This window comes from Alexandromys fortis, unplaced genomic scaffold (assembly GCF_014885135.2).
Source record: "Alexandromys fortis isolate MF-2015 unplaced genomic scaffold, M_Fortis_MF-2015_v1.1 scaffold_312, whole genome shotgun sequence".
NCBI classification, from domain to species: domain Eukaryota; kingdom Metazoa; phylum Chordata; class Mammalia; order Rodentia; family Cricetidae; genus Alexandromys; species Alexandromys fortis.
In genome coordinates, this window is record NW_026068184.1 from 835,620 (window position 1) to 850,354 (window position 14,735).

General features: G+C 51.9%; 1 protein-coding gene across 2 annotated transcripts in view; it reads left to right on the forward strand.

Annotated features, from left to right (window-relative positions):
• Srrm3 (serine/arginine repetitive matrix 3) overlaps positions 1-14,735 on the forward strand; it is a 37,211-nt gene that overhangs the window by 13,004 nt on the left and 9,472 nt on the right. For both annotated transcript variants that reach the window (XM_050129324.1, XM_050129323.1), the window contains exons 3-10: positions 2,497-2,625; positions 2,704-2,784; positions 3,178-3,207; positions 4,259-4,321; positions 4,458-4,493; positions 5,947-5,997; positions 6,514-6,618; positions 7,144-7,321. In XM_050129324.1, coding sequence (XP_049985281.1) covers positions 2,497-2,625; positions 2,704-2,784; positions 3,178-3,207; positions 4,259-4,321; positions 4,458-4,493; positions 5,947-5,997; positions 6,514-6,618; positions 7,144-7,321 — 673 coding nt within the window. The remainder of the gene's footprint in view (positions 1-2,496; positions 2,626-2,703; positions 2,785-3,177; positions 3,208-4,258; positions 4,322-4,457; positions 4,494-5,946; positions 5,998-6,513; positions 6,619-7,143; positions 7,322-14,735) is intronic.

The window sequence follows — 14,735 nt, forward strand, 5'->3', positions numbered from 1 at the left end:
TTCTGAGGGTTGGTTTAGGATTATCTTGAACTTGCTATGTAGTCCAGCAGACTTCCAACCTGGGATCCTCCTGACTCCTCTTCCTGTGCCGTGATTACACGTGCCACCATGCCTTGCTGTAGCCTCCCTGCCCCCTCCCCACGTCACCACAGCCAGTCTCCCTCCCTTCCACCGTTTCTGTGCTGTTCCTGAGTCCCTTCCAGGAAGAGGCCTCTGTGATGAGTAAGCCAGCAGATGTCCCCTGCAAAGTAATCACTGCTAGGGAATGCCCGGGTCATGGACCAGGCCTGTGTGTCAGGAGCCTCGGATGGACAATCTTCCTTAATCCTCTGCTTCAAGCCAGAGGATTCTCTTTTCCCGTGTAGATAAGGTCCCCGGCAGTCAGCCAAAATAGTCATTTATAGATTCAAATCTATTTTGAGAACTCAAAGCTGGTACCCTTGTCCTGGCTTCCCTCCTCTGTACGGGAAAGGGTGAGTTGTGTGTGGACAGCCTCCAAGAGAGGGGGCGTGGGTGTGGGTGTCCTGCTGACGTCAGGGAACTGTCCCCACCAGCACAGATGATGAGGGAGATGGAAGGGGCTGCTCTGGAGCCCATTACTGTGGAGACAGGTCTGTGGAAGGTCATTTGTAGTCTCGGTCAATTTAAAAATAAAAATAAAAAAGGAAGAAAGGAAGAATAAGGAAGAAACTTGGGGCCACTGAGATGGCCCAGAGAATAAAGGAGCCACCCCTAACTCTCTGAGTTTGCTCCCAAGAGAAGGGATGAAAGCAGGCTGTGTCGGACCGTCACGTTCACAGCGGCGCATGTGAGCCCACTCCCGCACATAAGTAAAGAAATAAATGTTACGCTGGGCGGTCGTGGCGCACACCTTTAATTCCAGCACTCGGGAGGCAGAGGCAGGCAGATCTCTGTGAGTTTAAAGCCAGCCTGGTCTACAAAGCGAATTCCAAGACAGCTAGGACTATTATATAGAGAAACCCTGTCTTGAAAAAAACAATCGAAAAAAGGAAAAAGGAAAAAAAGAAAGAAAAGAGAAAAAAGGAAAACACTAAAAAAAAGAAGCAAAAAAAAGGGGGGGAGAAGAAAAATAAGAAAAATACTCCAGTTATTTTTAAAAAGAATTCTTAAGTTGAAGAAGAGGCTCAGTCAGGGGCCTACTCAGGTCCCAGGTCACACAATGGTTTTACAGACGAATGAAATGACTGGATAGCTCTTCTTCCCTGAGGACCAGGCAACCACAAACCAGGCATCTGCAGCAGAGGACGCCTGGGGGCGGGGGGGGGGGGGGGGGGGGGGGGGGGGGGGGGGGGGCGGGGGGGGGGGGGGGGGGGGGGGGGGGGGGGGGGGGGGGGGGGGGGGGGGGCGCTGTCAGAGGAGCTGGGAGCCTGAGCCTGGTGGGGAGTGGATTCGGAGCTGGAGGCGGCGGAGAGCTGAGGCCCCCACCCTCACCCTCACCCTCCGGCGCCAGCCGTGATTGATGAAGACAACCGGCAGCTGGAGCTTCGAAGCTTAGAAGGCCTCTGGAGGCTGCGGAGGGGGGGAGGGTGAGGAGAGGCTATGAATATTTCAGGGGCTGAGGCCAAAGCTGAAGGAAAGAGGAGGGAAAGGAGGTGCAGGCGGAAGAGGGTGAGATCAGGGATCTGGAGAAGCAGATGTCAGTGATAGGGGAGGGGCTCTTTGAAAGAGTAGGGAATCCACTGAGGAAAAGGGAGGGCAGTAGGGACACCAAGATAGGACAACAGGGCTAACGGTTACTAGGAGGAGACTTGGTGAAGGGTAAGAAGGCACTCAGTAAATGGGACAGATCTAATTGTTTCGTTGTTGAGATCTCAGGCAACCCAGCTGACCTGGACCATATGTATCTGAGGATAGCCTTGAACTCGTCCCGCCTCCACCTCCCAAGTACAGGAATTTACAAAAGTGCCCTACCACACCCAGTTGCACAGGGAACCCTGAGTTTCATGAAATCTAGGCGAGCATTCTACCAACTCTGCATTCCTGGTGTTTTGGTTGGTTTGGCTGTGCGTGCGAGGGTGTGCGCGTGCATGTGCGTGTGTGGGAGGGTGTGGGGGGTGTGCGCGTGTGTTACTGGGGCTGGAACCCAGGGCTTCCCTACAGGCCAGCGTTAAACAGCTGAGTCCCGGCCCTCGAAGCTGCGTCCCCAGCCATTTATCTGATTGCTTATTCTTAGCTAGGTTGGTCCAACAGCCCTTGAACTTGAATTCTTTCAGCTTCAGCCTTCCAGGCCTGCACTACCAGGCTTGAGGGTTCTTTCTCTTTGCAAACCACTACCGAGGAGCCTGGGCTACTCGAATCTTCATCAGAGCCTCCAGGGCTGAGGATGGCAAGCCCCTTGGTCTGCAAGCACCTCCCCCCGATCCCCAGCCACATATAACCCAGAGGATATAGGCCCGGCCATGGCGCCATACCCAGGCTGTAGCAGCTGGAAAGCCATTCTTCGGAGGCGAATGAGCAGCGTCTGTCTTTCCTTAGCATGGCAGAGACCCCGCGGAGGATGGACGGCTTGGAACCGGGCCTGGAGTACCCACCCTTCGATGAGGACGACGGCCCGGTGGATTGCGACTGCCCGGTCGCCTGCTACCGCGGGCACCGGGGGTACAGGTGAGCGGCCGCCGCGGCGGAGGGGAGGGCAACACGGGGCCGCCTCCCTTACCGCCCCCGACACCCCTTCTCGCCCAGGACCAAGCACTGGTCCAGCAGCTCCGCATCGCCCCCTCCCAAGAAGAAGAAGAAAAAGAAAGGCAGTCATCGGAGGAGCCGGTGAGAGCGGCGCATGGTCCTAGGGCAAAGCCGGGAGGGGCCTTGAGGATGGGGGGGGGGCACAGATGCTACACCTGGGATCCGGGAACCTAAACCAGCTCCACCCACTTGAAGCCCTATCCTGAAGGCTAACCCCTCCATGTCTTAGCCCCGCCCACTCGCTAAGCCCTGCCCCGCTCTAAGCCCCACCTCCACTGGGCATAACCCTCCTCCCAGGGTTCAAGTAAACCCCATCCAAGTGTGGGTGTCCCTGGGAAGGGGATCAATACCGGCCCTCAACTACAACCCCCCCCGTTTCTATGTCCTCCCCCTCCTCTGTCCTGAGGTACAAGCTGGGGCCACTAGCTAATCGAGTCCATCTGTCTGTCCTTTCTCTCTGGCATCTACCTTCAGCAAAAAGAGGAGACTAGAGTCAGAATGCAGGTCAGTGATGGGGGAAAAGAGACGGGGGGGGGGGGGGNGGGGGGGGGGGGGGGGGGGGGGGGGGGGAAAGGGGGGGGGGGGGGGGGGGGACCTGGGGCCCAGGGTGGAGGCACTTGTGGGTGGGAAAGGAAGACAGCGGCCTGGCACCTCAGGGGTTGAACGCTGGACTTGCCAGCACCAGTGTTTGCATACCCAACCCAGAAATCCCAAGGGCTGGGGACACTCAGAGCCGGTGAGTTAGCCTAGTGTGAGGCCCTGTAAAGAAACCAGACCAGAAGAAACATTTCTTCTCTCTCCCTATTCATGACAGAAGCACACTCTCGTGATCCCACCACTTGAGAGACCGAGGTAGAAGAACCATGAGTTCAAGGCTAGCCTGGGCTACACAGCAAGGCTTGTCTCCAAAATGAGCAAACAAAAATAACCAAATAAACAACACCACAAACGAACCAAAGAGTGGGCTCGCTGGCCGGCCTAGCCAAGGTGGCATGTCTCAGAAGTCAGAGAAAGACCCCGACTCAGAAAGCACAGGGGCAGCTGGGTGGTGATGGCGCAGACTTTAGTTCCAGCACTCAGGAGGCAGAAGCAGGTGGATTTCTGTGAGTTCAAGGCCATCCTAGTCTATGGAGCTCCAGGAAAGCTAGGAAGGAAGGAAGGAAGGAAGGGAGGGAGGGAGGGAGGGAGGGAGGGAGGGAGGGAAAGAGAGAGAGAATAGGAGGCTGGTGAGATGGCTCAGCAACCAAAGAAACTGTAACCAACCCTGATGACCTGAGTAGAGTCACCAGGACCTACCTAGTGGAAGGAGATCACGCACACACACACACACACACACACACACAAACACACACACACACACACACACAAAGGAGAAAGGGCGACTAAGGGATGGGCAATAGTATCAATTTAGGGGTCTTTGGCTTTCTATACAAGGAACTTTGGGTTTCGTACCCTGGGACCTCTTCCCGGCTTCCATACCCCAAGCCCCTTCAGCCATACCCATCCTCTCCCCTCCACCCCCAGCTCACGAGTGTGCCCACCCCTGTCTCCACAGCTGTGGGAGTGCTTCCCCCCTGCGCAAGAAGAAGAAGGGTGTGAAGAAGCACCGCCGAGATAGGTAATCTGCCCTCTCCTCCCCACACCCCTGCCCCTGCAGCTTGTCTCATTCCCTGGACTCAGGACCTGTACTGTGCCCCTCGGTGGCCGGTGGCTGTTCCCAGGGAGACTCAGAAGAATTTGTCTATCGCCCACAGGTCTGATTCTGGGTCCCGGAGGAAGAGGCGATACAGGTTAGCTATGCTTTCCCAAGCAGGCACACCGAGGTTGCCAGACTCCCTGAGGGACCAAAACCACGAGGGGGGTGTGTGTGTGTGTGTGTGCCCGAGTCCAGTCCCATCTTCCACACCAGAGGTTCTTTCACTGATGCAAATGGGGCTGGAGCACAGGTTGGGCACAGGTCGACCTTTGCCTGCCTCTGTTCAGCTTCCGTGTAAAAGCCCCAAGTATGTTCAGAAAGAGCTGCAAGCCATGGCATGTGCCCTCTTCAATAGTGGAAGCATCGGGACCCCGAATTGCAGGGAAAGGGGCAGGCCAGGACAAAGCATTTCTGTGAACTAGAATGGCTCAGTGGGTAGAAGATGGGGGTGGCCAGGCTGGGGCTAGCCCTGGATTTTCTGGCACCCAGGTTGTTAGCCCTCTACAGGGCTGACTGCCAGGTAGCCATGGTACTGGCTTCTGGGTTGACTGGAGGAAAAGAGGAAGCCAGGCAGAAGTTAGTAAACTCAGTATCAGGGATCAAAAGGTGTAGCCCAGGGGGGCGGAGAGATGGCTCAACCATTAAGAGCACTGACTACTCTTTCCAGAGGACCCGAATTCAATTCCCAGTACCCACATGGCAGCTCACAACCATCTGCAACTCCAGCTCCAGGGGACCCAACACCCTCACACAACATACAGGCAGGCAAAACACCAATGCACATAATTAAAAAAAAAAAAAAGTGTAGGCCAGTTGTGCCCTTACCCTGGGATTCGGACTCCTCCCTACAACCCTGACTAGGGACAGAGTCTCCAGGCCCTTCCCTTGGAGGAAATTACCAAAGGCCATTCATACCTGGGAGTATGGAAATAATTCCACCCTACCCTTCCTCTTTTCCCCATTTCTGCCCGCTTTCTCCCTCCCGGGGTGGAAGGATGGTGTGGGCTTCTGCTGCCCCCTAGTGGCAACCATCCTATGTACAGCCCCATCACCAGGATTGTGAGCTAGTCGCGCCCCTTTTTTATTTTTATTTTTTTTTTGTTTGGTTTGGTTTGGCTTTTGAGCTAGTCCCCCTTACATCAGCTTCTCTGTGAAACTGACGACCAAAGCAAGCTGAACCCCTCTATCCCAGCCCTTTCCTAAATCTCGGTGTTTGTTATATTTGTTTGGGATGGGAAAGGATTTCGTGGTATCAGAGAAGTTGCTACATGGGGACAAGAGATCTCACTCCAGTGATATATGGAAAGCAGAAGGTTACAAACTGGGCATGCATGGCTTGGTGGTATGTGCACTCCACGGATTCTGCCCCAGCACCACATACATGCACACCCCTCTGCATGAAGCCTGGCCGTGTGCCAGGGTGGTTTAGGTCTCAGAGGAGCAAACTGGAGTTCCTTGTCCAGCTCAGCTGGAATCCAGAGCTCTACGGTCACTCTGGTCACTCTGCAGCCACAGTGGTGCTCAGACCTGGTCTCTGCTTCCTGCAGATCTCGAAGCCTCAAGAGCAAACGAAAAGAAAAAAACAAAGAGCGCAAGAGGTAAGAACCCTCTGCTCTCCTCCTCCTGCCCCAGAAAACCTGGCCTTTTAGCACCCCCAAAACCAACCTCTTGAACTTACCTAGACTCAAACCTCCGAGGGCAATTTGGGCTAAAAAGGATAGCCCCCTAATCGTTCAAATGGGCTGGGGAAGCCCTGTGAGCCAGTGGCCACTTATGACTGGTGGCGCTTAGCCTCCTTGCCACCCATCTATCCTTTCTGCCCTTTGACCTCTTTAACCCACACCCTCCATTCTAAGAAGACCAGGTAAAAGATGAGATGAGTTGGGGCTGTCACCAAGAAAAGGCTCTTTTCCCTAACTCTCTGATGACTTTTGGGGACCCTACACCCAGCCCCAACCCCATTTAGGTAATTTTTTTTGAGCCTGTGCTGGGGGTGGGGCTGACCCCACAGTGACCTTCCTCAGTTACACCAAATCCCCGAGGTCAGGCCAGGCAACACCACGGTCAAGGTGGATAACATTTCAGTTCCGGCTGACTCCCCTTGCCCACACCAGGCCTCACGCTGAGTCCCCAGGCCGAAGGTCTCACCACCACAGCAGCGTCACCTCCCACAGTCCCTCGGTGACCTCACACTACAGCGATTCCGGATCACCAAGCAGGTAGGCTGAACCCTAGGGCGGGCTCCAGAGGTGATGCTTGGCGGGTGAGGTGGGGACGGAGATTTAGCCCAGCTGGTAGGCTGTGTGCCTGGTGTACACGAAACTCTGGGTTTGACCTCCCCTCTCCCCAGGGTCATAATCCAAGTGTTGGGGTGCACACCTTCAATTCCAGCACTTTAGGTTCAAGGTCTTTCTAGACTAGACGTAGGATTGAAAACCAGCCTGGGCTACACGAGACTGTCTCAAAAAAAAAAAAAAAAAGTATTTAGTGTAACTTGGGGACGAAAGCGAGTGTTGTGTCCCCTAAGGGCCGGGGTGCGCGGGGGAGAGGGTAGTTCCCAGGACCAAAGTTCATCAGCCAGAAGCAAGCTAGTGCCCACCTGGAGGAAGAGCCTAAATGGGAATTCAAGGCAGTGCAGGGCTGGCTCGCTCGGGTTGCTCTCTCCGTGAAAGCGCGAGTTGGGAATCAAGCAGAGGGGGCGTCCCACGCCTGCTCCCCCCCCCCCCATCCCTCCGCTCCCCCAGGCTAAGCCCCAAGCATCGAGATGACGGGCAGAAGACTGGCAGCCAGCGATCCAGCGGGAGCCGGTCGCCGTCCCCATCGGGCGGCAGCGGATGGGGGTCGCCCCAGCAGAACGGAGGCAGCAGGCAACGCAGCGGAGCGCACGGGGGCCGCCCCGGCTCGGCGCACAGCCCGCCCGATGTACGTACGCTTGGCTTTGCGGAGGGTTCGCCACTCCGCTTTCGCGGGCTGCGTCGTGCGGGGTAGGGGCGGGTAGCTGGAGGGGCGGGGCCATTAATGGGTCACCGGGCGACCCGTTCGACACTCTCTCCCTTCCCAGTCCTCCCTTGTGCTCTGCAAGGGGCATCGGGTGCCTGGAGTTACCTGGAATGCTCAGTTGGATGTTGTTCCCACCTGGACCTGGTGGTCTGGTGAGGGGTTAGGGGTGGGGACCTGCAGGCCTGGGCCACTTTCGTGTTTGGCAAAGCGAAGGCCAGAGAAGGCCTGACCATAGGGATAGTTGGGATACGCCGCTGGAGGTGAACCGAGGTTTCTTGCCTTCTGGGGAACAGGTGTGGGTAGTAAATACGGCAGTCAGGAACTGGAGAGAAGTGATTCAAACTCCAGTGGATGTCATGTGACATCCAAGCCCTTGCCCCTTCTCTAAGTCCTTTCCCTCCCCTAACCCCTCTTTAGCCCTTTCTTCTTCTCTTGGGACCTGCAATGAACTTTTATTGTCCTTGGCCACAGCACCGCCCAGTTTGGATTGGTGTCTCAAACCTGCCAACTTCACTTCCCAGGCTTGTCACTACCGAGACACCCAAAACACTCCTACCATTACGGTCCCCACCACAAAACTGTCCCCATCCATCCTAAGAGGGGACACAGTCACCTCTAGATCTTCAGGCAGGTGAGGTGATCGTAGGAGCCTGAACAAAACACTAGACGTTTTTATTCCCCGCATGGGCCACACGAAGGTCTATAGACCCCATCTGTCTGCCAATCAGAGTATGAGGTTGAGGCCTCTGGAGGAGAGGGTGCTGCGGCCCTGACAGAGCCACTGGGTGTGCTCAAGAACTTGAGGTAGAATAGCTGGGTCCTTCCCACACCCACGAAGCATTGCCCAAGATGCCTCATCCGAGTGACAAACAGCCCCTCCCCAGACCCCAGGTTTCAGCAGCTAACACGAACCTGTACTTGTCAGTTTCATTTTGCTTTTTTTGTTTATTTGTTTTCTTTCACGCCCTTCCTTTTCTGAACTACTCTTCCTCCTGTGGCGTCAGAGAGGAAGGCCAAGGGAGGTAGGGCACAAAGCTTTTGTTCTCAGGATTTCTGTGGGAAAGCCTGCCTCTAGACTATCCTAAAAGAATGCCTGGTTCTTGGCCTACCTCCTGGGGCTTTGGTTAGGCCACCAGTCAAGGTCACTGATGTCCCTTGGATCTGTCTTGAGAGCGTGAGATGGCACAATGGGGTATCTTAAAGCAACCAGCAAGGGCTAGAACTGATGGACTAGCCTAAAAAGAAGCATGGCCATCCGAAACTTCCTGAGCACAGAGACTACCTGAACAGTCTCTCATCTGTGACCTCATTTAAGATCCCCAAACACGGGTTTGTTTTCCAAACCAGGGATGAAAGTAGGTCCCATCCTATTTCTGAACCCTTCTGTGGGTCTTGGGAATCTGAACAACTTCCCTGTCCACTGCTCCTTGCAACACACGTGTATATGTGTAAACAAGATGGATACAGTAACTAGACATGGGGGCAGGGGAAGCAGACAAAATGGCAACAGTAACTAGATGGCTGTGAAGGAGCCAGCAGTTGGTCTATGTAGCACTTTATATCTCCCACCCAAAACTGGACTCCATTTTCACATGGCCATGGGAGTTTACAAGGGCATTCTTTACTCCTATCACAACTCATAGCTCAGAATCTTATCCCTTACCTTTGCATCCTGCACAGTCTGAGACTTTGAACATCCCAGGTCTCCAACTTATGCTTGATCCTCTCTTTTCCTTTAAAAAAAAAAAAAAGATTTTTAACAGGGGACTTTTATAGAGGCTAGTTCTCCTGTACCCAGGAAGGTGAGATGGAGGGAGGGCCGGGATGTCCATAACCTTCACCATTTTGAAAAAAGTTTTTGGGCATAAGTACTGGGGATAAGCTTGTGACACTGTCTTTAAGAAAAGGAGAGAGAAAGATATGGAAAAAAAAAGAGAAGCTCAATGTTTTTTTAACCCCACCTATGTCTTTGTTTGTTTTTTAGCCTCCCATTTGAAACGTGGTAATACTATAATTCCATATCTTGTTTAGCTGAGGGTGGGGGAGTTTATGTCATTTTTCCCCGTTAACTTTGTTTTTTGTTTGTATTTCCTCTTTCTTTATTTAAAAAGAAAACAATTTTGTAATGTACCAAAATGCAAGCTAACTTTCTGGGTTTGTTTTGGGTTTTGTTTTTCCTTTTCTCTCTCTTCTGTGTTCTAGAACTTTGCTTGTGTGTGTGTGTGTGTGTGTTACTGTGGAAGCCTTTCTTCTAATACAGAGATAATGTTTGAATTTCTAGTATACATTAGTCATGCCCATATCTTTATATACTTTCTTCTCTTGTGATCAGAATTTAAAAGGGAACACAACTCCAAATATGAATGACAGCCACACCAACAACATCTGCTTAGTAAGGAAGGGCAAGTAGCCCTCTTGCTAACCCCAGGGAACATACTGGAGTTAGCTCAGGTTTTAAATGAACAACACTGGTGTTTCTGAGTCCATAGAGGACCTTGCAAGAAACGAGTGACCACAGAGAGAAGGGACTTGTCCTGGGTCACTAATTGGGTGCTGTGGACAGGCAAAGGAAGCCAGTGTGAGGCCCTATGTCCTTAGAAAGCCCAGAGGAGGGGTCTGAAGGCAACTGCAAGTTTAACTCGGGTAAAGCTGTCCAAGCTAGAGAGTCTAGACTAGAGAGAAGCCCTGTTCTAGTTGGGGAACAAGCCATTGGTGTCTTTGCTCCAGACAATCCTCCATCTGAAAACAGAGCCATGACTGATGGTGTTCACATGAATCCTACTGCCTGGAGAACTGATGAAAAAGGATGGCAAGGCCAAGGACAGACAAGGTCACCCTTGGTAACTTATCTGAGAACAAAAAATCAGTATCAAAAATTTAAAAAGGAGAACCTGGGATGTAGCCCGGTAATAGAGTTCTGGCCTACCCGTGTAGTTCAATCACTGTAGAGAAAAAGGAAGAGAGTGGCAGGTGGGGACTTGGCTGGCAGTGTTTGCCTTGGACTGGCTCCCTAGCACTGCATAAAATCTGGGGCTAGTGGTGCACACCTGTAATCCCCGCACTTGAGAAATAGATGCAGGAGAATCGGTTATTCAAGGCCAGCCTCTATTACATACTGAGTTTGAGGCTATCCTATGCTACATGAGTTCCTGTCTCAAAAAGCAGTTAAATACGTCATAAGGAAGTCTTGGGCTGATCTGAGAGGAAGATGCAGCTTCCAAATTGAACTTATAGTTGTTTTTCCTTTTAAATATGTGGCTCCCGTCCTGCCCTCTTCATCCTTGCTGACTGGCCTTGTTTAACCAGCCTCTCTCTCTCTCTCTCTCTCTCTCTCTCTCTCTCTCTCTCTCTCTCTCTCTCTTTGGCCTCTCTATCCACCCCCACATACACTCTCTGCCCCCTCTTGCTGTGCCTGTTTATCTTCTCTTTCCATCTCTCTCCTCCTGATCTGGGCCTCTCTCCCAAGCTAATGCCCCTTCTCTATCCACCCTGTGGTTTCCGCATTTATTAGCTGCTGTATGCATGCCCTCCGGGGAGCTGGTTATGTAGAGAATTAAGAAAAGCTTGGCTTTTGGAGCCTGCAGCTAAAGATTTTAAAATAAGTAAATAAATAATGAATCTAACCGAGATGCCTGAAAAGTGGCCCCTTCCATCCCTGAGGCGACACTCAGAAGCCGCAGGGCAGGCTGTTTCCCCTCCGCTGGCTCAAGGCAGGGGTCCTTTTGGAGCCACCAAGTCCCGCATTCCCCGTGCAGACACTTTCTTGTCTTTCTTTTGTTGTTGCATCCCTGTCCCTGACCACTGAGAAGGTAGGTATCCCAGCTCAGCTGTGCACTTGCTCTCTCCCTCTCATCTCAGATAAGTCCGCCCACTCTGCTTAGTTGGAATTCTCTCTCTCTCTCTCTCTCTCTCTCTCTCTCTCTCTCTCTCTCTCTCTCCCTCTCTCTCCTCTCACTTTGCTCTGAATTGATTTGTTTTTCATTTTCTTTTTCCTTTTCTTCCTTTAATTTTTCATTTGCACTTTCTCCAAACAAGCCACCTCCTAGCTGTCCCCTGGTCTGTGGTTTGGTTTCCATCGCTCTCCCTCCCTAACCCCTGATGATTTTGCAGGTGCATCCCTCTCATCTCCCCTACCTCTGCTTCTTCCTATCCACCTCCTGACCCTGGTCCCCAAGGCCTCCTTCACTCTCCCTCCTTCTCATTTTGTTGGCTGAATGCATTTGTGTGTGGTTTAACATTCAGTCTCTGTGTCTCTTCCCATACTGTGTGCTTGGGGGGTGGGGTGGATTTGATTGCTACTGTCTGGAGTGGTTGCTGAACACCCTCACCCTTCATCTTTGCCAGCTCCTAGCTAGGGACTTTGGTCACACACACTCCAGTCCTTCAGGGCCCACCTAGACAGTAAGCAGTGGAAGGGTGGGCCCTGAGAACCTCTTGGTCTCCAGATCTGGAAGGGATTTCTGGCTGAAGATAAAATCCAAAGTTAAGTCCCATTGCAGCCTTTGGGGCTGACTGAGCCAGGCTGATCTCTAGACTTTGACTGAGTCTTTTTATAATGGCACAATAGAGCTCAGAGGTGCAAGTTTCGGGGACCTGGGACACCAACAGGCATCAGTATTACTGAGATTCACAGCTCTGGGCTTTAGGTGTGATAATGGAATGGATTTAGAGTCTGGAGCAGGCACTAAACTTTGAGAACGTACTTGGCCAAAACTCTCTGGGATGATTTCAGAATGGGATAAAATCTTAGTTTACCGCCAGGCAGTGGTGGCGCACGCCTTTAATCCCAGCACTCGGGAGGCAGAGGCAGGCGGATCTCTGTGAGTTCGAGACCAGCCTGGTCTATAGAGCTAGTTCCAGGACAGGCTCTAAAGCCACAGAGAAACCCTATCTCAAAAAACCAAAAAAAAAAAAAAATCTTAGCTTACCTACCCCCCAGAACAAGGCCTCCTCCAAGTCCCCGGTGTCTTTTCTTTTTCTGGACTTCTAAATTGGAGCAGTTCAATAGTGTCCCTTGGCCCAGAATGATGGAGAGGAGACGATCGCTAGTGGCCACAGTGACTCTGGACAGAGTGAGACTTGTGATCGCTAACCCTGTGCTCAGCTGGCTGCTCGGAGAGTGGCTCCCTAGGGACATCCCCACTCCACCCTTCCTCCACCCGCTTCCGGCTCTACCTGAAGGTAGCCACAGAAGTTTGAGCTCCCAATAGCCCAAAGGCCACGTCCAGGTCATGGTAGTCCTTCATCTTCCACCTCAAGGAAAGCATTAGATACTTGTTCTCTTGTGTTTAGCCCAGGCAGGGTCAGGACAGTTCACTCCTCAGAACACTCTACCCGTGGTGCTCGCTGGAAGGGAGATGATGAAGTTGTTCTTCACGAGGGGCATAAGTACTGCTAGTCTGAAAAGGGATGTGTCCTAGCCTGATGAAAACTTGGAGACTCCACCCTTCAAGACCTCCTGGACCTCCACAAGGGGGCAAACATGGGGAGATGGAGGCAAGCAGGCGGAAGGCCTGGGATGCAGAGGGGACACCATGGCACTCCAGGTGTTTCTTGTCCATCACACTGTCCCCTTTCCCCATCCTTCATTTGTTTGTTCCCCTTGACCCTCAACTTTTTCTTAGACAAGTTAAAAATGATGTCATTAGCAGAGCCATGAAAACAAGTGTATAGGGCGCTCACTTTGCAGGCATGAGGGTGTGAGTTCAAGCCCCAGAAAGCACATTAGAAAGCCAGAGATGGTGGCCTGTGCTTCTACGCCCAGATCCGGGAAGACAGAGGCAGAGCAATCCCTGGGGCTTGCTAGTGAGTCAGCCTAGCTTGAATGACTAGCCCTGGATCCTTAAAATAGCTCAGTGGGTAAAGAAGCTTGCCACCAAACCTAATGACCACAGTTCAATTCCTGGGACTCACATGGTAGAAAGCGAAAACCAGCCTCTTCAGGTTGTCCTCGGTATGAGTGAGTGTACACACACACATACACACACACCAATAAATGTAATTTAAAATATATTAATTCTAAAAAATAAAAATAAAAGAGGGTTGCTGACTCCTGAATAATGACACTCAAAATTGATATCTGGCCTCTAAATGCACACACACATAAATGTACCTGCACACGCGCACACACATACACAGACACGCACACACACACACACACACACACACAGAGAAAGGGAGGGAGCGAGGGAGGGAGGAAGGAAGGAAAAAATGAAAGCAAGGAAGGAAGGAAGAAAGAAAGGAAGAAAGGAAGAGGAAGAAGAACTTCAATATCCCCTGGCTTTCACTCAACCTCTAGGAAGAATGAGGCCTAACCAAACACAGCCTCTGGCAGGATCCTGGTACCTTTTCTTGGCAGTTTCTGGAGAGATGAATGGGCTGACCTCCCCCAAGGACTCCCCGACAGCACCGTCTTCCCATCTCTGCTATCCTGGGCTGCAGGGGACTGAACCCTTCACATCTGACCTCAGACCTTCTTCCCCTGTTCTGATCCTTTTAGAATATTGGGGGCCATAGAAGCCAATCCTTTTATAAGCCAACCCAACAAAGATTCTGGTCATCCCGTTTTATCGGCAGGGAATCAGAGCCCACCTAGTATGAGACTTAGCATAAATTCTCATAATCAACTCGAATCCCTTCAAAGGGTTCTTGTACGAAGTGAGGTCAGTAGGCTAAAGGAGTCAGAGGAGAGTGATGGGGAACTGAGACTTCAAGACATAACCAGGTAGGAAGCCACAATCTTGGCTTGGACGTCACTGGTTGGGGACAGAAACATACTGGGGTGTTCATCTATCCAGTCCAGAACCTTTCTGCTCCTAATACTCTACCCAACGTCCAGTGTGATACAGTGGGAAGTCACGGAGGTTCTGCATGGGACTGGGGATATAATTCAGTCGCCAGTGTTTGCCTAGCGTGCATGAAACATCGGGTTATAAACCAGACATCTCTTAAACCCTCCTGGAGGTGGAAACAGAAAGAACAGAAGTTCAATGTCAGGCAACTTGTGTCTACTGATGCAATAGTGACTTGACTCGGGGGTAAGCTGCCACCTTCTGCCACCTTCTGGCTGAGTTGAGTCTATCTTTACAAAAGATTCTTTTTTTTTTTTTAGCTTAAAAACATTGAAAGTTCAAGGTCAAACTTGACAGTATATTGAGTCCTAACTTAGCGAAGTGGAATCCTGTTAAAAGAAAAGTGACGCACGCCTTTAATCCCAGAACTCGGGAGGCAGAGGCAGGCGGATCTCTGTGAGTTTGAGACCAGCCTGGTCTACAGAGCTAGTTCCAGGACAGGTTCCAAAGCCACAGAGAAACCCTGTCTCGAAAAACCAAAAAAA